Source organism: Tachypleus tridentatus, chromosome 2, assembly GCF_004210375.1.
Source record: "Tachypleus tridentatus isolate NWPU-2018 chromosome 2, ASM421037v1, whole genome shotgun sequence".
Taxonomy (NCBI): domain Eukaryota; kingdom Metazoa; phylum Arthropoda; class Merostomata; order Xiphosura; family Limulidae; genus Tachypleus; species Tachypleus tridentatus.
The window spans coordinates 142,022,891-142,046,602 of NC_134826.1; the positions used below are offsets into that span (position 1 = coordinate 142,022,891).

The following is a 23,712-nucleotide window of genomic DNA, read 5'->3' on the forward strand; positions in this document are numbered from 1 at the left end:
ATAACCCATTAAATTTACAAAATGAGTGTAATGTTTACCAGCATAAACTGAATAGTCTACATTTTTTTAAATTGTAGGTACAAATCTGCAACTGCTTGTAAAATGAGACATTTACTTGACGACAGTGTTTTAGAAATAACTCCGCAGCTTTCGAGGGCAACATCTTTAGGCCCAGATCAAGGAGGTAAGATTTTGAAATAATTCTATTCTTTCATGATGATTGAGAAACCTACTTGTAGTAAAAATGTATTCTCAGGATGGCTGATATTGGTGTTGAAATTTTAAAATACAGGAGGTCGTTGTTCTGTACTTTATTTTAATTAAAGTTTCAGTACCCACACTAACTGTCTTAAGAATACAATTCTGCTACTTATGTAGCTTTTTATTGTTGTTTCATCTGCTGTTAACATCAAAGTTGATTTTTTTTCTCTGAAATAATTTAAAAGACTTGTTGTTATTTTGTGTCTGTAACTAGAAAATTTTCTGTGTTTGTTATTGTATGTTATGTTGAATAAACACGTATTATGTATGCCTGTAGAATCATAACTTTGTTTTTTAGTTTTTGACAAATTTATGATAAATTTAAAATTGTTAAAAACCTTGGCCACAATCTGAACTTGTAATCAGTGATACAAAAGTAAATAGAAAATTCTATTTGAAGTTTATTTAAACCCTTATTATTATTTAATGATGCTTATGTACCCTTTTTTAAGGGTCTGGTTGTAAAGATACTTGACTTACAACTTTTATATAAGTCACAAGTTTGAATTTCAACACTGAATTTGCTTGCTCTTTCAGCTGTGGGGCTGATATAATGTGATGGTCAGTTCCACTTTTCATTGGTAAGAGTATCCCAGAGTTGGCAGTGTGTGGTGTTGACTACTTGTCTTCCTTTTAATCTCATCATATCTAAATTATGGATTGCTTGTGCAATTAGTTTTAAGGTACTTTTTTTTTTCAGAACTGAACAAACAACAACTTTTCTATTTTTCTTTGTCAATAACAAAAAAAGTAAAGCACAAATATTTTTGTCTGTGTGTCTGTTATCCAACTACTTTTTGGTCACTAGATTTATTTTAACCAAACTTTTTGGGATGATAGTTTGGATCAAGGAGCATGTAATTGGGGGCATCATAACCCCTTCACACCCCAGTTATTTCTGTTATTGAGCATTTATTATATTTGATGGAAGTTAGGGTTAACTACATTCATAACTGGTGCCACTGTTGTCACACAGAAAAAATTCTGTAACGTAACATGCTGTGGAGGGAGAGGGCACACAAGCATCTTGTATATCTGAGGATGCACTAGTGCACTCTGTGGAGGAAATCAATGAAAAATATGGCTGCCATCGTTGCATCAATATTTACTAAAGTTAGCTGAATCTTTTACTGCAACAGCCACCATGAGGCTGATATGAAAAGCTGTTGCTTGAATTTTACCCACTGTTTTAAATATATATATATGCTCAGTTTTTAAAGTTTGTACAAAACATTTGATAAGGTAATAATGAACACTGTAATATGTTATAAATAAATTAGAAGAAAGTATTTTTGTGTTTTGTCATTGCATCTACCAACATATCTTTTTAAGTTCATAAACGGAACAAACAATGGATACCTGAGCTTGAATCAGTCAGTATATGTATAAAGTGAAATTTAAGTTAACTGTTTCAAACCAATAATCAATCAGTGAATTCTTTTTACTTAATTCCTTTTCAAAACTCTAATTTCAGTGAAGAAAAGACATCTGTTGTTCGTTTTGCCACTTCTGCTGCAGCATACTGGTCTTGCTGAATTCATGGCTCATCAGTGACGCTTAAAAATGTGAAATGAATAAATATGGTAGATCTAATATAATGGCATAAACCATTTGATTGGTTCTGATGTATAATCCTTCACTTACCACTAGTAACCTCAAACCCCTTGGTGTGAATTTCTGTACGTGGTGAACCCAGAAAAGGTTCTATACTTTTATTTTTCCTCCTCTGGGGTCTAAACATCCATCCATGTGTTTGCCGTGTGTTGTGACCCATGAAGGGGAGAAAAGGATCCTGGTGGTTGAGAGGTTCAACCTTCATACACCACTTTGGCCTTGAATTCTTGTAGGTGGAGGCAGCCTTGGAGTGGTTCCCCTAAGGTCAGTCAGCTGGTTGACTTGGGCTACAGTCAACCAAGTACCAGTTTTGGATGTACTCAACTGGTGTTGTTATTCTTTCTTTATTATGGATACCCCAACTCAAAAATAAAATATAACAATAACACAAAACATAAGTAAAGAATCACGTCTTGAATGTTTTGAACAATATTCTTCAACAGCTGTCCTCACTTTCTGATATTACATTCTTTATCAGACAAATATTTAGTGCAAATGTCTCCCTTTTCTATTCAGAAGTGACTAGAGAGACTTACTGGCTCTTAGTCAAAAAGTTAGTCAAAAAAGCTACATTCTGAAGACATCTTAGTGGAAACATTCACTCCAAAACAGATTGAATTCCTTTGGCATTTGAAGGCCATTGGTGGATATACACATTGAGATTACTCCTCATGCTACTTTGAATTTGTCATGAGGAGATATTGTTAAGAGAGATTTGAAGAACATCCCTGAGTCGGAGATCCTCACTTGTTTCTCCACCCAAGGAGTTTCTGCAGTTAGGTGCATCTCCACTTGCAAAGATTGAACTATGATGCCAACCAGTGTTCTAATTTTGACCTTTACATCACCACCTCCACTTGTTACCAACAAGATAAGTTATTGATACTGCAAGGTGTGGCTGTATGTTCCGAACCCTCTCAAACAGTTTTCCAGTGTCAGCGGTTCAGTCACTTGGACATCATGCCATGGTTCCTTGATGTGTGCTCGTTTTGGCAAGTATGGTGATGCTTATGAGTGTTAAATGGACTCTCATTATGTTAATTGTAGTAACTTTCGTTTTTACCCTCGGTGGGTGGAGGAAAAAGTTACAGCTTTTGAAAATGGTTCTTGACATTTCTTACTCCAAGGCTCGAAAGTTACTGTCCATCACTATATCTCGGACTAATTCTGTACACTCAATTCTACTGTTAGAGTGGGAATGCAGACAGATCTCTGTCTCTGACAGTCATTTTCAAGCCACGTGAAGAAGGTTAAGAGAGAAGACAAGTCAACATCAGCACCTATCTATATCCCTACCATTCCTTTCTTTGGTTCCAACTTCTGGCATTTCCTCAGGCCCATCTCTTTCTTTGGCCCTGAAATGCAGAATGATTATTTGTTCATGCCCTCAGTCACTGGAATCTTCATCTACTGAAAGAGACCTACCCATTCGACCCAGGCTTCATAGAGGTTGATAGACCTTCTAATAAGGAGAAATGATGTGGTGGAAAACATAAGTAAAAATGGCCACTTTAATGTAGTTGAATTGTTGAGGTTTCCATTCTAATTTGGATAACATCAAAGCACTAATTCTTACTATCCGGTGTGTCTTTCCTTAGAGGAAACATTTCTAAAACCTGATGATAGTCACCTTTCAGCAGTTTTTTCTTCATTTAAGAATGACAGGTTGTGTGATGGACAGGTGCATGGAGGTGTGGCACTTTTGATTGATGCAGCATGTGCCCACCCTACCTTTGCCACTCACTTGACACACCCTTGGAGGCTGTAGTCATCTGTGTTTACTTCATTCGTAACATTACTATTTCTCTGTACGTGTCTCTTGAGTAGACCTTGATGCTGTCATTGAACAGTTGCTGTCTCCTTTTTTAATCATAGGGGACTTTAATGGATATAATCCCCTCTGGGGTGGTGCTGATATTGATGGGAGGAGTCATTTTATAGAGTGTATGTTCTTGGATGATAACCTTTCTCTCTTCGATACTGGTATTTATGCCTGTTTTAATGCACCTAGTCAATCTTTACTGCTGTTGATCTTTCTCTGATCCCCTTCACTTTTCTCTCATTTCTCTTAAAGGGTTGATGGTGACCCATGGGACAGTGATCATTTTACTATCATATTGAGGGAGACTGACCATGGTTGATATCACTTGATCCATTGTGCCACAGTGAAAGCTGGACCAGGCCAACTGGCCCTCTTTCACTGCTCTCTCGGAACTTGATCGTGCTATTGTCTGTAAGCCATTAATAGAAAACTGTGGCAGTAGTAACTGACTGTATTGTCCAAGCAGCTGTTCAGTCGATTCCTAAAACCTTTGCATGTTTTCAATGGTATCCTCATCCATGGTTGAATCCTGCCTCCCATATGGCACGGAAGTGTCAAAAATAGGCCTGGGATAGCTTTAGTAGATATTTGACACTTTCAAATCACATCACTTTTTAGTGGGCCCATGCACATACTTTGCAGGTAAGATATCAAAGCCAGAAGGAATCTTGGATTAAGTTCACAACCAACACATCTTCTACCACTAGTTCCAAAGTCACATGGGACAAGATTCAAAAGGTTTGTGGGCAGTATAATTATATCCCCCTCTCGATCTTGCTCTCTGATGGCCAGGAAGTAGATGATACCCAGAGCATCATCAGTACTTTAGGTTAAAGCTTTTGCTGGGTATCTAGCACTTCTGTTTCTTCCTCCACGTTCTTAGCCATCAAGACTCAAGCAGAGGGATCACCTCTTTCCTTTCAAGTTGATGGTCTCTATGACTATAATTGTCCCTTTACACTGGTAAAACTCAAAATGGCCCTTCATTGGTCTGGCAGTACATCAGCCAGACCTGATGATATGCATTATGAAATGCTGCATCATCTATCTCCTGCTTCTCTTGCTGTTCTTCTGATTGTTTTTAACCAGATCTGGAAGGAGAATGTTTTTCCTAATGCCGAGCACCAGGCCATTGTCCTCCCTTTCTCTAAGCCTGGGAAGAATCCCAAGATTCCTTCAAAGTTCCATCCAATTGCTGTGGAAGATGGTTAATGCTCATCGTGTTTGGTTCCTCAAATCAAACAACCTCCTCTCTCCTACCCAGTGTGGGTTCCGATAACAGCTCCACCATGGACCGCCTGATTAGACTTGAAGCATCAGAGAAGCCTTTTACAAATAACAATATCTTGTATCAATATTCTTTGACATTGAGAAGGCTTATGATACAACATGAAGGTATGGCATTTTGCGAGACCTCCATATATATGGGTTATGTGGCCATTTGCCTATTTTTATTAAAAATGTCTTAATGGACAGGCGGTCTCAAGTTTGTGTGGTTTTTGACACTTTGCCATTCTTTTCTACAGGAACTTGGAGTCCCTCAGGGCTGTGTTTTGAGTGTCACTTTTCAGTATAAAGATAAATGCCATCACTGAACAACTCCCTCTCACTGTTGCAAACGACCTCTATGTCGATGACTTTCACATCTCATGTCAGTCATTGAACATGAGGTACAATGAGCAGCAGCTACAGACTGCCCTCGATCGTTTATTGAAGTGGACCACAGCAAATGGCTTTAACTTCTTGCACAAAAACCATTTGCATGCACTTTTGCTGCCAATGAGGTATTTACCCTGATCCTGAACTCCATATCAGTGAAGTCATGCAGTCTGTGGTACCTGAGACAAAGTTCTTAGGGCTTATCTCTGACTGTAATCTGACCTTTATACCACACACTAAGCAACTCTGTATTAAGGGCACTAAACAATCTGTGTTCTTTCTTCCACCTTGTGGAGAGTGGATCAGTCAATGTTCTATGCTAAATGTCTGCCATACTCTCATTTGATCAAAACTAGACTATGTGTCTCTGATCATTAGCTCTGCCTGGACCTCGTCCTTGAGATGTTGGACCCATTTCACTGTCAGGGGCTTTCTACACTTCTCCAGTCCAGAGGTTTTACACTGAGTCTCATAAATCTCCTCTACACTTCTAATTTTTGCAACTCTCTTTACTGTATGCTTCTAAGCTTCAATTTTTACCAGCATCCCACCTGAGGTTGTTTTCTCCTTTTTTGGTGGACCATGCTTTTTCAGAATGGGCTTCATATCGAGGCACATTTGGCTGAACTGGATCTGTCCTTGGAGGATGTTGCTCTCTCCACTGGTCATCCCATCCCACCATGGCTTATTACAACCACCTAGTGTGACCTTTCTTTGAAATATCCGAAGAAGACAGATACTCCTAATTAGAAATACTGTCTTCTATTTGCCGAACATCTTTCAAACTATCTTTCTATTCTCATTTATATGGATGGTTTGAAATCAGGTGAATCTCTGGGCTCTGCCATAGTTTGTTGTGGTTTGGTGATTGCACACAGAATCCCCTCTACAGTTTGTGTTCACTGCTGAACTGTACACTATTTCTTTTGCCCTGGATCACATAGAAGCTATACAGTACACAAACTGTACTATTTATACCAATTTACTTAGATGTATACTGTTCCTGGAATTTTTACATGTTGGTTCTAACCCTCTTATCAATATTCAAAGCCAACTGGCTCGTTTCTCTTTATCATCCAGTTCTTCTGGATTCCAGGACACATTGATATTTGCAGGAATGAGCTTACTGATACCACAGCTAAGCCTGTCTACTCTGGTTTTATCATGACTGTTCATGTCTCATGCATGGACAACGGTCCTGTGTTCAGTGCTCGGCTCCATGCCAGTTGGCAGTTGACTTGAAGTGAGTATGTGATGACAAGATTTTCCAGACAAAACCTTCTGTTGGTCTTTGGCTATTTTGCTTTTGTAACGATCAGAAGGAGGAAGTTGTCCGAACTAAGCTATGTATTGGTAAGTTTTTTTAACTCATCATTGTCTTTTATCTGGAACTGATGTAGCAATGTGTGATTAGTTTGACACTCAAGTTGCAATAGTTCACATTTTACTTTCATACCATCGTTACAACTCTAAGCATTGGCAACATTTCAAATGTATTATTACAATGGGTTCACCCTTGATATTGTCATTGGCGATGGTGACACTGTCCACCTCAGTGAATTTTAAATTTCTGAGAGTCATTAGCCTTTTTAACTGTAAGTTGTTAATTCAAAAATTGGACTTTGTTTTCTTTTTAACATAATTCTTTTGATACACTTTAATAATTTTACTTTTAATTTTTTTAGTGGTTGCATGGTGCAAATAGCCTAGTTGCTTTGTGCCGATAAATACCAAACAACCAACCACTAAGCTCTAACCATTTGTGTTTGGATAAAGTGATGTGTTGTCACAATTAATTTTCTACTATTATTTAGCAGTGGACTAATAGTTAATCCCCCCCCCCCAACAAATGTAAATTTTGTTGAAGAAAAGTGATGTAGATTTATATAGGTTTAAAATATCTTAATTGTGCTGTCAATATTTTATGAGCAGCTTTGTAGGTCTGCAAGCATACAATGAATATTGTAAATTTCAAGCATCAGGGCTTTGCCTTTTCATTTTATTTGTTGGGGGTAATGTGAACATATTTGACTTTTTAAGTTAAATTTCTTAGTTTGCTTTTCATGCCTATCGTTGCAATATGCATCCTGCTAATCCAATTACAAGTTTGTGGCACTCATATGATTTTGTTTCTTAACATACGATAATGGAGGAAATTTATGTCTGAGCAGTTACTCTATTAATGATATTGTTTGGTTGAGGTTTTCACACACTGTTTAGTCGAGAAACTGTTACTTCCAGCATGTAGCTGAACATTGACATTTGTATAATGTTCAGCCGTTATTCTTTTCAGAAATTATATTTTGAGGGCATGGATCATCAAAGAAATAAGTTTTATTACTTCATTTGTTAATGTGAAGAAAAGTGCATTTGCATTGGCAACTGTTTTCTAATTTACAGTAACAAAATTTGTATTTTCAATAGAGATAAACAATGGACTGGACCATGTGGATGAAAGTTCGAATTTGTTTCTTCCAATGATACATACCAGGTATGTGTGTTGCCTTACTACTGTTGGTGTTGATGAATATTTTTGTTACTATATGATCACAAATAGGAGCTTTTTATTTCTTTTAATAAAATGCATCGATTAATTCACAAGTACCCTACCCCTAACTCTTGTGATAGGTTGCAGTCAGAGGCCTTGTCATAACTGTGTAGACTTGCATTTCAAATTTTATTGAACTACTATTTTAGGACTTCATTTCTTTCAGTTTAGTCTGAAACTGTAGATTTTAATTCAATTTTTTTATATTACTCTTTAATTTTGTAATTTAAAAGTAAATATTAAACACATCCAAAAATAAATTTGCCACATTGTATGTTAAATGCAACACTGGTTTTTAAGTAAGATGTTTGTGATATCAAAATACAAAGTCTTAGAATTTTATAGCAAATATATAGAATGAAAACCTTTTTATCTTCTATTTGCTAAGATATTACTATATTTTGTTTTTTAATCAAACACAGTGTCCCCACTCTCTTCTTTCCATTTGTGGAAACATTCCCATATATACACTTTCTATATATGATGTTAATAACCAATCAAAAACACAGAATGTCCCCTTAGTGATTTTCTCAGCCATTTTAAAATATAATGGCATCCCCTCTTTCATTCAAAACACCTTCATGCTGGTAAGTTGTCTTTAGCCTGTTCAATATTTCATATTGTTTTAAATACAAATACAGCTTAGTTATTAAACTTGATAAATTATAATGAAATTCTATTGTATTGATGAAGTAATGTAAGAATTTTTGCTTATTGAAATGTATACATAAAATGTAAAAAAATTTTTATTTCGTATCCTCCATTTTAAGGCTTAGCAAGCTGTGACAAGCAGCAGCAAAGTGCATGGATCATAACAAGAGGATGTGATTATTTGCTTTATTTCATTATGTACTGTTCCATGTGTGTGTGTTTGTAAAATATGGTTTATAATAATTGAAATGTGACTGTATTTTACCAAATACTAATAGACTAAAACACAGCCAAGATGGGTCACTTTGTAAGAACTAAAAGCAAGTTTTATATTATTGGATAAGGTAACACGAGTGCACATGTGTCACATCATTGTAAATTCTGAAAGGCCAACATAATAAAAATAGTAAATCTATATAAATGTATAATGTTACGAGATTTAATATTTTGTCTAAACTCGTGTTTTTGTGTTATAATTTCTAGTTATTCTAGAACAAAAAAAGACCCATAACTTGTATTCATTTCCTAATTTTATATGGTGGTTATAAGATCAGTCATATTGACTGAACCCATTCAGAGATATGTCAGTAAAAATAATCTATATAAAAACAAAGTTGAAACAAAACTATCTCGACATCATAATGAAATTTGAAGATTTTCTAATGCAAAATACTTTTCATCTTAATTTACTGTTCACACAGATTGTTGAAAACAAATACTTAATGTAGTCATGGATAAATCTTTATTTTAGTTTATTAAAAATTCTTCACTAAAAATGTTTTATATGTGAAACTTGTAATATTAACTAAAAGGCTGAGAAATTTTGTGAAGACGTACACACTATATTGTAAGTTAGAAATATTAAATCTAGAGAGACTTTAAACAAGTACAAACAGGTCATATAATGGTCAGTCAAATTGACTGAGTTAATGTTAACACTCAAGTTTTCATTGCCTTGTTTAGTTAGCTAATGTATGTTATAATTTTCTATAGCATTCAGTTCATGTACTTATTTCTAACAAATGTGTATCAGAAAAGTAAAATAACTGTCCCCTTCCCAGCTAGTACAGCAATTAATCTGTGGACTTACAATGCTAAGATCGGGTTTGATTTCCCTCAATGGACTCGGCATTGATGTGGCTTTGCTGTACGAACACACAAAAAGAAACACTTGTTATTAAGCAATTGTTTTTTAGTAGCTGATATGAGGCCAAGGACAAATTCGTTTTTGTTCTTTAACTTTTAATCTCCGTTCAGTTTTAATTAAACAACACGAGCAAATAGCTGTTATTAAACCTACTTTTAAACAGTTTTAAACAACATGAGCAAATAGCTGTTATTTAACCTACTTTTAAACAGTTTTAATTAAACAACATGAGCAAATAGCTGTTATTTAACCTACTTTTAAACAGTTTTAATTAAACAACACGAGCAAATAGCTGTTATTAAACCTACTTTTAAACAGTTTTAATTAAACAACACGAGCAAATCGCTGTTATTAAACCTACTTTTAAACAGTTTTAATTAAACAATGTGAGCAAATAGCCGTTATTAAACCTACTTTTAAACAGTTTTAATTAAACAATGTGAGCAAATAGCTGTTATTAAACCTACTTTTAAACAGTTTTAATTAAACAATGTGAGCAAATAGCTGTTATTAAACCTACTTTTAAACAGTTTTAATTAAACAGCACGAGCAAATCGCTGTTATTTAACCTATTTTTAAACAGTTTTAATTAAACAAGAGCAAATAGCTGTTATTAAACCTACTTTTAAACAGTTTTAATTAAACAACGCGAGCAAATAGCCGTTATTAAACCTACTTTTAAACAGTTTTATTTCTGAAATGCCATAACTGACCAAGGCCTTTAGCTTGTGTTGACGTTTCTGTTGGATATTTTTCTTTTTGTTGCCTTCCTGTACTTCGGGCTGTTTTAAAATGAACTTAACAAATTCTTACTGATTTATAAACAGAGCTTTTACAACAAAATTATGAAATCACATGAACTTTGTTTGCATTTATCACAATTGGAGTCTTTTAGAGACATGAAATATTTCACTGTTTTTGTTGTCATTAAAAACTGTAGTCTTAAGTTTAATCTTAGAGTAACAGAATTGTGCTTAATTTTGTAATGAATTGTGATTTTACAATTCATGGGTTGTTATGTGAAAAACATTGTTACAAAAAAAACATTACCTTCATTCAATAGAAAAAAAACTTGTTTTTCAAATGTTTCACCTGGGAATATTGAAAATGTCATTAATAATAAATCAAGTGTGTTTACATTACAAATATACTGTAGTAGAACTGTACAAGTAAAATGAGGTAATCAACTATTTTGAAGGGGTAAAATTAGTTTTGGGAACTGCTACTAGCCTACTCTTATTTTTATTGATTTTACGTTGAAACTGATTAAACATCAGTTACGTTACACTCGGACCAGGCATGGCCAGGTGGTTTAAGGCACTACGACTCGTAATCTGAGGGTCATGGGTTTGAATCCCTGTTGTACCAAACGTGCACCCTTTCAGCTGTGGGGGGGCAATTTAATGTGACGGTCAATCCCACTATTCTTTGGTAAAAGAGTAGCCCAAGAGTTGGCAGTGGGTGGTGGTGACTAGCTGCCTTCCCTCTGGTCTTACACTGCTAAATTAGGGACGGCTAGTGCAGATAATACTCGTGTAACTTTGTGGGAAATTCAAACGAACAATACATTACATTCCTTCCAGTAGTGAGAACATGCATTTGTATCCTGATGTTTATTTATCTGTTCAGCTGTACAACAATAAAGGCCATAGTTGGGCTGAACATGATATTAGAGCCTTTATTCATAGAATAATGCAGATAACTGAACTTTGTAACACGCTCACGCACGCATGAACAAATGAACAAATTGAAGGGATATAACCTATATGTCAGTTGTGGCATAATTTATCTGCTGTAAAATAATATTAAACTTCCTGATCCAGAAAAAGTGTGTGTGAAGTCAGTCAACCTGGTGATTTGAAATGTGGATTTTTTTCATCATTACGTTTATGTTCAAAGGTTTGTGGAATTTCACTTCAGCGTAGAGAACAATCACCCTAAACACCTGGCATTAACATTACATGCATAAATTCAGAGTGTTGGTAAGGTTTCAGAAAATCATTGACTATGCTTGTGAAATAGCTTTTCCCAGATCACCTTTGGTATCTTGAGCCAGCTGATGGAATGCAACTTCTTTCCTATGATTGTCAAACATCTTCAATAAATGTGTTGACCAGTTTGAAGTTGCATCAATATCCATTTGGCTGGAGCTAGACCAAATTGAAACAGTGGATTCTGTGAAAACAAAAGGTCATATAATGAGATTCCTTACTTTATGACATTTTTAATATGTCAGTTCAGCAGTGCTTATTTCTATTCCCCGATGCCTCTTGTTATTAAATGAACATGTTATTGGATTTGACTGTAAATCTTTATCTTGAATGTATAGCATTTGCCAACTTGTGTGTAAACACATTGCATATTGGTGGCCCACCAGATGTATTGTGGTATCACTGATGGTACATTGCATATTGGTGGCCCACTGGATGTATTGTGGTATCACTGATTGCTGAGCTGCTTGGATTTGGGTGCTACTTAGTAGTGTATCCTTGTGTACTCTGTTCCTAACCATCTGTATGTTGACAAGGCATCCTGCCATAGCTAAGGATGTCTTTTCTAGATTCAGTGATTGAGACTACAATTAATTAGTGTCTGCTTGTAAATAATTATCTTATACCACTGGGTTTGAAGCAGTTTTACATTCTTCTAACAAATCATTGGCTGACTTCCATTCATCTCATTTTCTACTGGAGTGAAATATACAAACTTTTTTTGAATTCTAATTGTGATTTATGAACAATCTGAAACTTTAACTTTGAGTTAGTTAAAATTTACAAATGATACAAGATTATATGTGGCTGCTGTATATATCATGACTTATTATTTGTTCTTCAATTCACATAACTGTTGACTAATTTGCATAGCAATAAGTTATTGGTGCTGACTGATGTTATAACAGTGGTTTGTGTTATCATTGTACATGTGTACCCCACAAGGTCAGTTTAATTATACTTGTTTCATTTTAAACCAACTGTAGTAAGTTAATATAAGTTAAATGTATCTCTCTAGATTAAAAACAAAAATACAGTTAGGGTTAGCTTTTGTATTTCCATCAGTACAAGTTTATTTGCTCATAGCTTATTCTTGTCTACATGTGACACAATATAAATGTTATTTATAGAAAGTTAACTATATATTCTTGATGATGAGAAATCCACTTGAAGTAAGAATGCATCTCGGAACGGCTTGTATGGATATTGACACTTCTACTAATAAAGCAGAGGACAACATTTTGACCTTACTGGGTCATCTTCAGGTTAACAGTTTAATCTTTACTGCAGTGTAACTGATCATCTGTTTTTGGGTTGGCCTTCAGTGGCTCAGCAAAAACATCTGCAGGCTTATGATGCTTAAAAAATATATATAGTTTTGGTACTCATGGTGGGCACAACAAAGACAGCCCATTGTGTAACATTATATTCAACAGAAACTAACCATCTTCCAAAGTTAGTTCTTTATGGTCACTCCAATGCTTTTTTGTTATTATTATTTACTAAATCTAACATGTTGCTAAACTAAGAAATGAACTATAGTCATGTACTCTAAAAGAATCAATTGAAGTAAGATTGATGGTATCTTTCTAAATATAATATCCAGTTGATTCCCATCAAAAACTTTGTTTTTAATATTTAAATGTGATTAGTGGTTGAAAAACTGAAGAACTCATTTTATGTGTAGTTAGTGATTTACATTGGTAAATTGTATTTTTACATGAAATTAGTGGATCAGAAGAGCTAAATCCAGAACTAATTGAAGGGCAAATGACGTTTCAAGGATGTCTTAAAAGAAAAACTTTGCTAAAGGAAGGCAAGAAACCAGTGGTATGTGAGGTTTCAATCAAATGTATATTCTGTTATTTGTTAAGAAGCATCTATCTTCACTTTGTTAAAGATCTGTATTATTATCAAGACTGAGATATTAAGTCATGTTTATGAACTTAGTTCTTTAATTATGTGTGTATTTCTTAATTTTGGGAGGGGAATAGATGTAGTGTGAACTATTTAAAATAAAAAATGAATTCACTGTTTAAATCCAAGTGTAGTACTATCAGCATCTACTGTACTGACTAGCACACTTTTTAATCTTTGTTGTGGGGGAAAATATTAGGTGGTTTTTATAAGTTGATGGCATGATAGGGTAGTTTTTTTTTATTATTACAAACAACTTGATTGCTTTTTAAGATTATGTACATGTACTTTTATGAAGGTTGAATATTTAATGGATATATGGAACAAGCTAGCTGTTGGTTGTGTATTTCACTTCCAAAGTGGATCAAACCATAGTGGTTAGTGTAGCTAGACTGTTAATTTGAGGCTTGATGATTCATGCTCTTCTGATGCAAGAATGCACTCTTAGGGGCTATGGGTACACCCTAAGAGTGATGGTAAGATGTGAGTATCTGAACAGTTAACAGTAGTTGGTACTAGAAAGCTGTTGTCTGGGTAGTCTGTTGATTTGAAAATAGGAAAAGCTTTCTGCATTTAATCCTTGGTGTAGCTTTGTAAGAAAAGTTTGAAATAAATATTAAAGTATAATATGTTAAAAACTTTTATATTCTGTTTTTTAATTTTCCAAATGAATTAAACATAGAAGGTTTTTTAGATAACTTCTTCAATGTAAGTTTAAGTAACAAAGAATGAGGGTTGGCCCTGTAGTAGCACTTTGGATTTTAAAGCTGATGAACCAGGTTTGAATCCATACCATGCGGCAAAATACTTCTTGCACTTTAAACTGTTGATGCAGTATAAGAATGATTGTAAGTTCCTCAGTATGGCTACTTTCTCTCTGGTCAATAGCTTAAAACTAGGGTTAGCAACAAGTAGCCTTAGTAACTTTGACATAAGCACAAATATAGAAGCAGTAATAACAGTTTGTAAAGTACTATTATAGTAACTAGTGGTAGATACTGAAATACTTATGGCTTGAAAGAGTAGAAAAATATAGGTAGCTGATACCATCACTTGTGAACCTCTTTATTACTGGGGATTAGCTTGCTGCCTCCCTGAACTGTCATCAACTGCTAAAACCAATTACAACAAAAACATTTTGGTTTACATGAGTGATTTTTTATCATCTTTCTTGAATCCCTTGAAGCTGTTGTTGAGAAACAGTGTTATATATAATAATGAAGTAATTGAAGGGAATGTTTCATTATTGCCCTTTTGTTTTTATGAGTAATTAATTAGGGTCCTCTTAAACCTAAAATGATATTAAGAGTTGTATTTTTAAAATTATTCTAAATAAGGCTTATTGCCAAATAAATAAATTTATATCAGTGCCAAATAAAAGAATTCTTTGAAAGTTAACTAGTTTGTTTATGTAACTATAAAGTCTTTTGAGGAATTCAGACTTCTAGTACTGATTGTGTTATATGTTTACACATTAGGTGTCATCATAGATGAAATATTGGGACTATTAGTACTGATTGTGTTATATGTTTACACATTAGGTGTCATCACAGATGAAATATTGGGACTACTAGTACTGATTGTGTTATATGTTTACACATTAGGTGTCGTCATGGGTGAGATATTCAGACTTCTGATTGTGTTATATGTTTACACGTTAGGTGTCGTCATGGGTGAGATATTCAGACTTCTGATTGTGTTATATGTTTACACGCTAGGTGTCGCCATGGGTGAGATATTGAGACTTCTGATTGTGTTATATGTTTACACGCTAGGTGTCGCCATGGGTGAGATATTCAGACTTCTGATTGTGTTATATGTTTACACGTTAGGTGTCGTCATGGGTGAGATATTGAGACTTCTGATTGTGTTATATGTTTACACGTTAGGTGTCGTCATGGGTGAGATATTCAGACTTCTGATTGTGTTATATGTTTACACGTTAGGTGTCGTCATGGGTGAGATATTGAGACTTCTGATTGTGTTATATGTTTACACGTTAGGTGTCGTCATGGGTGAGATATTCAGACTTCTGATTGTGTTATATGTTTACACGCTAGGTGTCGCCCTGAGTGAGATATTCAGACTTCTGATTGTGTTATATGTTTACACGCTAGGTGTCGCCATGGGTGAGATATTCAGACTTCTGATTGTGTTATATGTTTACACGCTAGGTGTCGCCATGGGTGAGATATTCAGACTTCTGATTGTGTTATATGTTTACACGCTAGGTGTCGCCATGGGTGAGATATTGAGACTTCTGATTGTGTTATATGTTTACACGTTAGGTGTCGTCATGGGTGAGATATTCAGACTTCTGATTGTGTTATATGTTTACACGTTAGGTGTCGTCATGGGTGAGATTTTGAGACTTCTGATTGTGTTATATGTTTACACGTTAGGTGTCGTCATGGGTGAGATATTGAGACTTCTGATTGTGTTATATGTTTACACGTTAGGTGTCGTCATGGGTGAGATTTTGAGACTTCTGATTGTGTTATATGTTTACACGTTAGGTGTCGTCATGGGTGAGATATTGGGTGAGTCTTTGGGGAACATCCTTGATTTACTTCTCTCCGAAAACTCTTAAAGGACGTGACAGACCAGATGTAAGTTTAACATTATTATTATTATTACTTGTAAATACAAATTGTGTAACAATAGGTAAAATATAAAATTAAGTACTTCTAAAATTCCCTAGTTCACTACACTTTTTATAAAGTTCTTTCTCTCGTTATTTGATATATTTCTTTTATAGTTCAATAGCACTTTGAAATTGTGTATTACTTCCATCAAGAAACTTTGGAAATTTCATTTGAACCAAGAGCATTGGAACACAGTGGTTGTACCATCACCTTGATGTTTCAGTTAATGTGTATTTATAGAACTAGTGACATCTCCACTAGTTACTGTAAAAGGATAGACAGTAAATATGATTTAAAATAAGAATGAAGCTTAAAAATATCCTTACAAGAACACCTATTTAGATCATTACAAGGACACCTATTTAGATCTCTCAAAATATCATTACAAGGACACCTATTTAGATCTCTGTGTATTTGATTTGTAAATGAAACATTGAGTATTTTTTCTCTCATGTAAATTGAAACATTAAATAAACCCTAAAATGCTTGCCATGTACATATTATTCAAAAAGAAATTGTTTGGAGTACAAATTAAAGAAATGTCTCCTTCCTTAACAAGTGCACAAAATTGTTAATTGTGATCACTCAGGAAGTGTACGAATTAGAAGTGTGATATTTCTTATATTTAATGATTGTCTCTAAACAGTTCAAGTCCACCCCCAACAAAATAACATCAATTGTTGATTGGATGGTTGTTCGGAGTGAAAACCCTCGCCAGTCTGATACTTTCCAACTGAGTGATCCTCTGAAAGGAAACATATACAAGTTCCGAGCTGGCACACAAATTAAGGCACTCGAGTGGTGCTACTACCTTCATGAAGCTACCAAGCAATATCAAGAGCAGGTTGGGATTTGTCTTAACATTTAACGTCTTAAGTAACTTAACTTGCATGCTTTAGTGACAGAAATTAGTGGTACTTTGGCATGTAAAAAGAAAAGTTGTATTACAAACTATATTCTGTATTAAAGAAATCCTAAATACAGCTAGAAAATTGTCTGAATAAATTATTATGACAACTTCTGAAAGCAACAAATTAGACATTATCTTAAATAATTTTTGATTTTTTGAACTTAACTCTCGTTATTAGAACCAGAAAGTCCACTATCAGGTGGAGAATGTTTTATTTGGAAGAATAAAAGTTAGAAATATACATGTAAATTGAAGTAATTTGAATAACTTAACATCAGACTAAGAGTTCTCGACAAGTGTAGCTACTTAACTTGTAAAACTGATACTGATTTTATTGTATATGAAAAATAACAATAAAAATACAGGAAAAGAAACGGTATGATTGAAATTCAGAATATTCTTCCAAGAGTGGTTTGATATCGTTAATGCATGGTACATAATTTAATGTGTTTCTGAAAATCACATAAAAATGTAAAATTGTATCTGATTTACCAAAACAAAGTCAGGATGAGAGTTGTACTAGATGTAACAATTTTTGTTTACTCTGAACAACATGCATCAGGATGTTTCTAGTTTTCATACAAGGCACTTGTTGTTTTGTTATCCAAAATCATTGCAATTGTACATTTTATTTTTAGGTCTTTATAATTGTCTTTTGAAGATGTACATGTCTGGGCTGATTTCTACTAAGTTATCAAACAGTTCACTTAGATCAAAATTTTGTTCTCAACTTTATTTGAATAAAAGTTTTAATACCCATACCAGCCATCTTGAGATTCATTTTTACTTCAAGTAGGTTTCTCGTCATCATGAATTCACTGTCTTACCAGGGCTGAAATTTATTCTAAGAACAAACAGGACAATGCTTTATTAGTCACCCTTGACTGGTAATTGTTAGTTAGGTTTTGTCAGAGCTTATATAGAATACTTTATATATAATTAGTAGTTGGTAACTGTCACATTTCCCAACTTGATTAACTGTACATTGATATAATTTATCACTAATCTCGTACTGTATCTAGGCCTAAATCTGATATAACATTAGTAGCAATAAAACAGTGTAGCTGCTCTAAGTTGGAAGGCAGAGAAAGATATAACTCTTTGACTAATACTTGAAAACTGGAGATCTAAGCTCTGTAATGCTTTATTTATTGTCAGTAGAGGGCTAACATTTGTACTTATACTGAAAGGCAGAATTCTAGCAATCAACTGACTTTTTTTATTTGAGGGGACATGAATTTAACAGCAAAATATTTCTTAGATGCTACCCAGACACTGTAATACTTCCTGTGCATCTTAAAAATGTTTCACTTTGCACTATACTACCATATGCTTAAAGTGTAGTAGTTGAAAGAACTTACAATAATTACATTTTTAAATATATATTAAAATTATGTATCAAATTCATCAGAAATGTAAGGGAAGCCTCAAAGGTTTTAATCGTCACGAGTTTAGAAGACAAAGTTGAAATAGAAAAAAAGGTTTCGAACGTGAAACTTTTTAAACCTTGATTGAAACTACAATGTAGGATATACATATCAATGTTGGAAGAAGTATTTTGTGTAATACATGATGAATATCTTTGGGTCTTTTCGTGAGTTAACTTGTGTAGGAAATTTTTATGTATATCACATGTCAAGATTGTGAGCTTCTATTCCTCTGAAAGTTGTTGTTCAAATGTTAGACTAGTATGGGTATTAACACTTACTGAAAGGAAAGAACAACGTTACAACCTTCCTAGGTCATCTTCGTAACCCGTTCTCTCCTTATCAGTAAAAGTATTAATACCCATACCAGCCATTCTGAGATATATTTTTATATCAAGTACATTTCTAGTCATCAAGAAATGAGACTATTTAACATGAACTTATTGTAGTTATTGTTTTCATTAATTTTGTTTCTGTTTTACAAACTGCATGCAAAAAAAGTAAACAGTAAGAAGTGTAAAAGGAAAGAGATGAATAGTCGATTTTGAGACTGTTATAGCTGTGAGTGTGGAACTGACACACTCTTTTGTTTTGAAGAATGTGTAACTTAAATTTTCAAATTAGCGACCTTTTTTTGTCTTTTGAATTAATTCTAATATTGGGGAGTGTGGATTATTTGTTTTAAAATTGTAATATACACTGAACTGGAACTAGTGCTGGACCATGAATTGGAGTGAATATAGTTCAAGGTAAGAAATATCACTATAAACACTTAACTGTGGGACATTATAACTGTGATAGTCAGTTCTATTTAGCTCAGAATAACAGCATGTGCTGTAGTTGTTAATGGCTAGTTGTATTCTTTCTGGTCAGTAGTTTAAGTTTGTGATGTCTTAAGTCTGAAATTTAGCCATGTCTTAGCTGTATGTTCAGATCATACGTTGCACAGTGCCATTCAGGTAAAAATACTAAATACATTAAACTTGTGAAATATTTAATCTAGAAAAAAAGTATATTAATTTTTTAACATGGCAGGAGAATAGAAAAATTGAATCAAACATAACAAAACTTATTTTATGAAAATCGTGGTTTGTCTGCATATAGTAATATTGTGGTTTTTATTATTTTTATATTTAAGCCTCCAGCAAACCTAATGACATTTGATGAAGGAGTAATAGAATGAAAACATTAAAGAAAGGATGATGAAACAATACCTGATGCTCAAGATTTATAGAAAGTGTGGTTTTTGCACTTTAATAAAGTCTAAAACTTCCATGGAAAACAGATGTAATCTTGTGGATAGGTTGCCACATTTGAGGAAAGCAGTATTCGTTCTGTAAGACTGCATTTTCTAAAACAACATCAAAGAAAACTGCTCTGCTGAATAGTTCAGGTAGGAAATTCACAGTAGGATATTAACAGCTCTCAGAACAACCACTTCTGCTTGTTAGTATAAAAATATCTGGATTTGGTAGCCATAAGTTTTTAAGGTAATTGTCATTCTTCTAAGAGAGCAACTTAATGTGTCATACTAAATGAGCAGTTGTTTCTTTTATATTGTTTTTTTTTTTTAGTCTGTCTCTTTTCTTTTCATGTACTGTTTCCATTTAGTACAAAAGTGAAACTTTGGCATGTATGAAAATTACTCACTCTAAAGATACGTTTGTAAAGTGATGGTGAGTTATGTGATACAGTAAGAATACAAGAAGTCAAATGCGAATCTCCAATTGATGAGAAAGTGTCTGAAGTGTACATTTGGATGACTTTAATTTTGTCCTAAATGAATATATGTATTATATAAATACATTAGTTATATAAAACATTCTAAAATATCTCTTTCATTGAATGCCATATTTTTGTCTCTCTCAAGAGATAGTAAAGTAAAATGTGTTATTTCATCACATGTGAGTGCGTGGGTGTACTAGTTTTCCCCACTTCTGTAAATTTCGATACATGTATATATTAGTGTGTGATAGTGTGTGCCTGTACAGTAATGCTAAGCGGCCTTAACCTGAATTCTAACTAGAACTCTGCTTGTAAAGAATAAACGAATGTGCCTTATGAGCTTCTGTTAGCACTAACAGTGTTTGTATAAAATGTCTTTTCATTTTTATGTTCTAATGATTTTGTGCTAGATGTTTAAAAGAACTACCAAAAATCTTTGAAGTAATTTCGTTGGTTAACTTTCTTTGTTAAAGACAAAAATATTATGTGACTTCTTTATGTAACTATTTTTAAAATAAATTATTGTAAAACCACTTGTAAACAATGTTAGTCTGGTTAAGACTTTATAATTCTTAAAAGAAATTGTCATCAAATTAAAAATATCTGAGTCTAGTTAAAAATCCTTTTTGTTAAAGAGTTATCAGCTTTTCAACTGCACTTTTGTGTTTTTCTTACACTATTTTATGAAAAATCATGGAATTGAACTAGTTAAGAAAATTTATAAATAATTAGATTTAAACTCTTGTTTTTAATAATTATGAAACTATCTGATACTTTTTAATATTTTATTCCAAATACTACGTTTTCAAGGAACTATTCAGCCGAGTGTTCTTCAAAAAACGTAAAGCCTGTACAATAGATATCTTAATTTTTTTATGAGAATGTAAATTTTTGGAAGTTTTCTTGACAACGGTCGGATAATTTTCTCTTTGTAGTGAAAGGCTTACATAAAGACAATTTTTCACTTAACATGAAACTACTCCAAAACCCATTATTTTATTTTATCATCAACATATGATCTGTGTTGGTTTATTATTTGTAGGCAAATCTAAAAACTTTAACATCTACAACACTGTCCGAGTTAATCATTTAGACAAGATATATGTCAAAGTTATCTTGCCATTATCCATCTGGCGGCTTTTCTTCTATCTCCATACTCATTGCTACAACAGCTCTATTAAATTCTGATGCCAAACGATGTTTCATAGGCACATGAACTATCTTCTACTACTTGTTGTATTTACTAATCTCTGTTTGTAATGATTCAAATTCTAGGTTTCTGCCACACTAGCAAGGATTTAAAAATTTATTTCTGATACCTGATTTGCAAAGCTACGACTGAACTTCAGTATCACAGCTTTTCATTTATTGATTTCTTTGACAGGTGGAGAGGGTATTTATGTTACTAATACCCTTACTCTCCTTGCTAACTCTTGTTCAGCTTTGGTTTCTGGACTTTTGGTTTTAACAATTGAAGGTCCAATAATTGCATAGTAGGATATTTTTGTTTTAGAAATATACTGAACTTTGATGGCGTTTCCATCATATCATTGTTGAAGGTGTCACATCTGAAGACCTCTCATATTTTTCACCTTTTGATACCAATTTGTTTCAAAAACTTACCTGTAAGCTTATTAGGTTTCAAACCTGACAATAGCAGGAGTTGTGAATTGGAACTTGTATGATTTTAAATATTTCTTGTCATTCTTTTCAGCTTGCATATATGTTTATGTTCTTTAGGCTTCAGAGCTAATTAATTGCCTTGTCCAGTCCTGATATTTTTATATTTAGATGCTATCCTCTTAATCTATACTAGTAATAACTAAATTTTGTACTTTACCTAGATGTATTAGAGTTTTTAGAATACATTTGTTCCATAGCTTTAGCCATACATTGTCTTCCAGTTGTAAGACAGTCCCATCTTTTTTTATTGATTTAGGATCATAAATATCTTTCCAGGATATTGTGATTTCATCTGCAGAATTACTTATCCTTTGCCATCCTATCTTCTGTATCCATATACAGAACTGTCCACTTTAGTATTTTGGCTTTTGTTTTCTATCCACATGTTTGACCACCCTCAGAATACTTTTACCATTACTTATTACTTGGGCAAGTTTTTTTATCTGAAGATGTCTTTTTGCTTAAGCAAAATGCATATGATGTGACATAAGCAGATATAACCTGTTAATGGACTAATGAATTACTTCCAATTTTAGTTTTGTATGTGCTGTCTTTTCAACTACTAATTTAACTGTTTTAACACAAGTAGCAGTTGTGTTCTTGAAGTTGTGCTTTTAGAAAGAAATGTTCTTCATATTCACTAACCCTAGAATTATTGCTGTAACCCATGTGCATTCCATCTGCCTTTTTCAAAACCATTCATTTACCAAATAGCTTAAGAGTTCCTAATATCTAATGAATTACAATATTGGTGTTATTTTTTTTAATTCCACTGTAGTTCCTTATGTGGTTTATTTTAAAATTAAATATTTTTCTGGTCATTTCTTTACACTTGAGTGTTTTAAAACAAAGCATAATGTATATCCAATCTGATGTAAGGTGTTGACACCCCCCTTCCCAGTAGTGAATGGTGTAAAAATAAGGTGATAGTTTGAGGGTTAAGAAATCTGAATTTTGAATTATGAAATCCTCTGTTGCTTTATGTTTAGTTAATTTTTTTTTTTTATCTACTTGTTGTCCTGACATCTACCATTAAGTGTGGATATAGTTACAGTTCAAAGCTGATATTGCAGTTGGCTTTGGTGGTGTAAGTAAAGGATGTCATGGAAAGGTACAGAGCTTCGTGTTTAGTTCTCAACTACAATTGTTGGTGTAAAAGATTCGTTAAGTTGAATTAACTAAGAGGAACATTGTGGTTCACATATAAAAATTGATGATTTGTTAAATTTTTCTGGTTGGCATTAAGTTGAGTCATTGTTTATCAGTCAGTTTGTTTTTGTTGAATGAAATTTACTGCTCAATTTTTGTTTGGTTTTCATTTTGCTTTGTTACTTCCAATCTCTCTCTCTCTGCCCTATATATATATGTATTTAAAGTTTACTTGGACATTTGGGTTAGTCCTTGCACACAGGCCTTGTCTTCATTAAAAACAAGTAACTTCACTGTAACTGCTTTAGTAAAGTCATTCTTTATGAATTACACTTTTTGTCATTTTCCAAGCCATTAGTTTGCAACTATTTTATTCTGTTTATGTAATGTGTATTTCTTGAGTGAGATTCTAACTTTAACTTGTATTTTTGTTGTACAGTTTATTTTTTACAAAATGTTGACTATATATGTGTCATCGAATGTTGATTTGTGACCATAATCCTATAAAGTAGGAAATAAATATCTGACATGTTGTATGAAATCAATGTTTAATATTTTTTTAA

The 23,712-nt window shown here is 33.5% G+C and overlaps 1 protein-coding gene across 2 annotated transcripts in view; it reads left to right on the plus strand.

Moving 5' to 3' along the window:
• LOC143245258 (ras-specific guanine nucleotide-releasing factor RalGPS2-like) overlaps positions 1-23,687 on the plus strand; it is a 67,299-nt gene extending 43,612 nt beyond the window's left edge. For both annotated transcript variants that reach the window (XM_076491415.1, XM_076491417.1), the window contains exons 12-17: positions 78-184; positions 7,781-7,847; positions 13,424-13,523; positions 16,127-16,219; positions 16,902-17,099; positions 19,731-23,687. In XM_076491415.1, coding sequence (XP_076347530.1) covers positions 78-184; positions 7,781-7,847; positions 13,424-13,523; positions 16,127-16,219; positions 16,902-17,099; positions 19,731-19,775 — 610 coding nt within the window. In that variant the 3' untranslated portion in view covers positions 19,776-23,687. The remainder of the gene's footprint in view (positions 1-77; positions 185-7,780; positions 7,848-13,423; positions 13,524-16,126; positions 16,220-16,901; positions 17,100-19,730) is intronic.
• Positions 23,688-23,712: the final 25 nt, after the last annotated feature.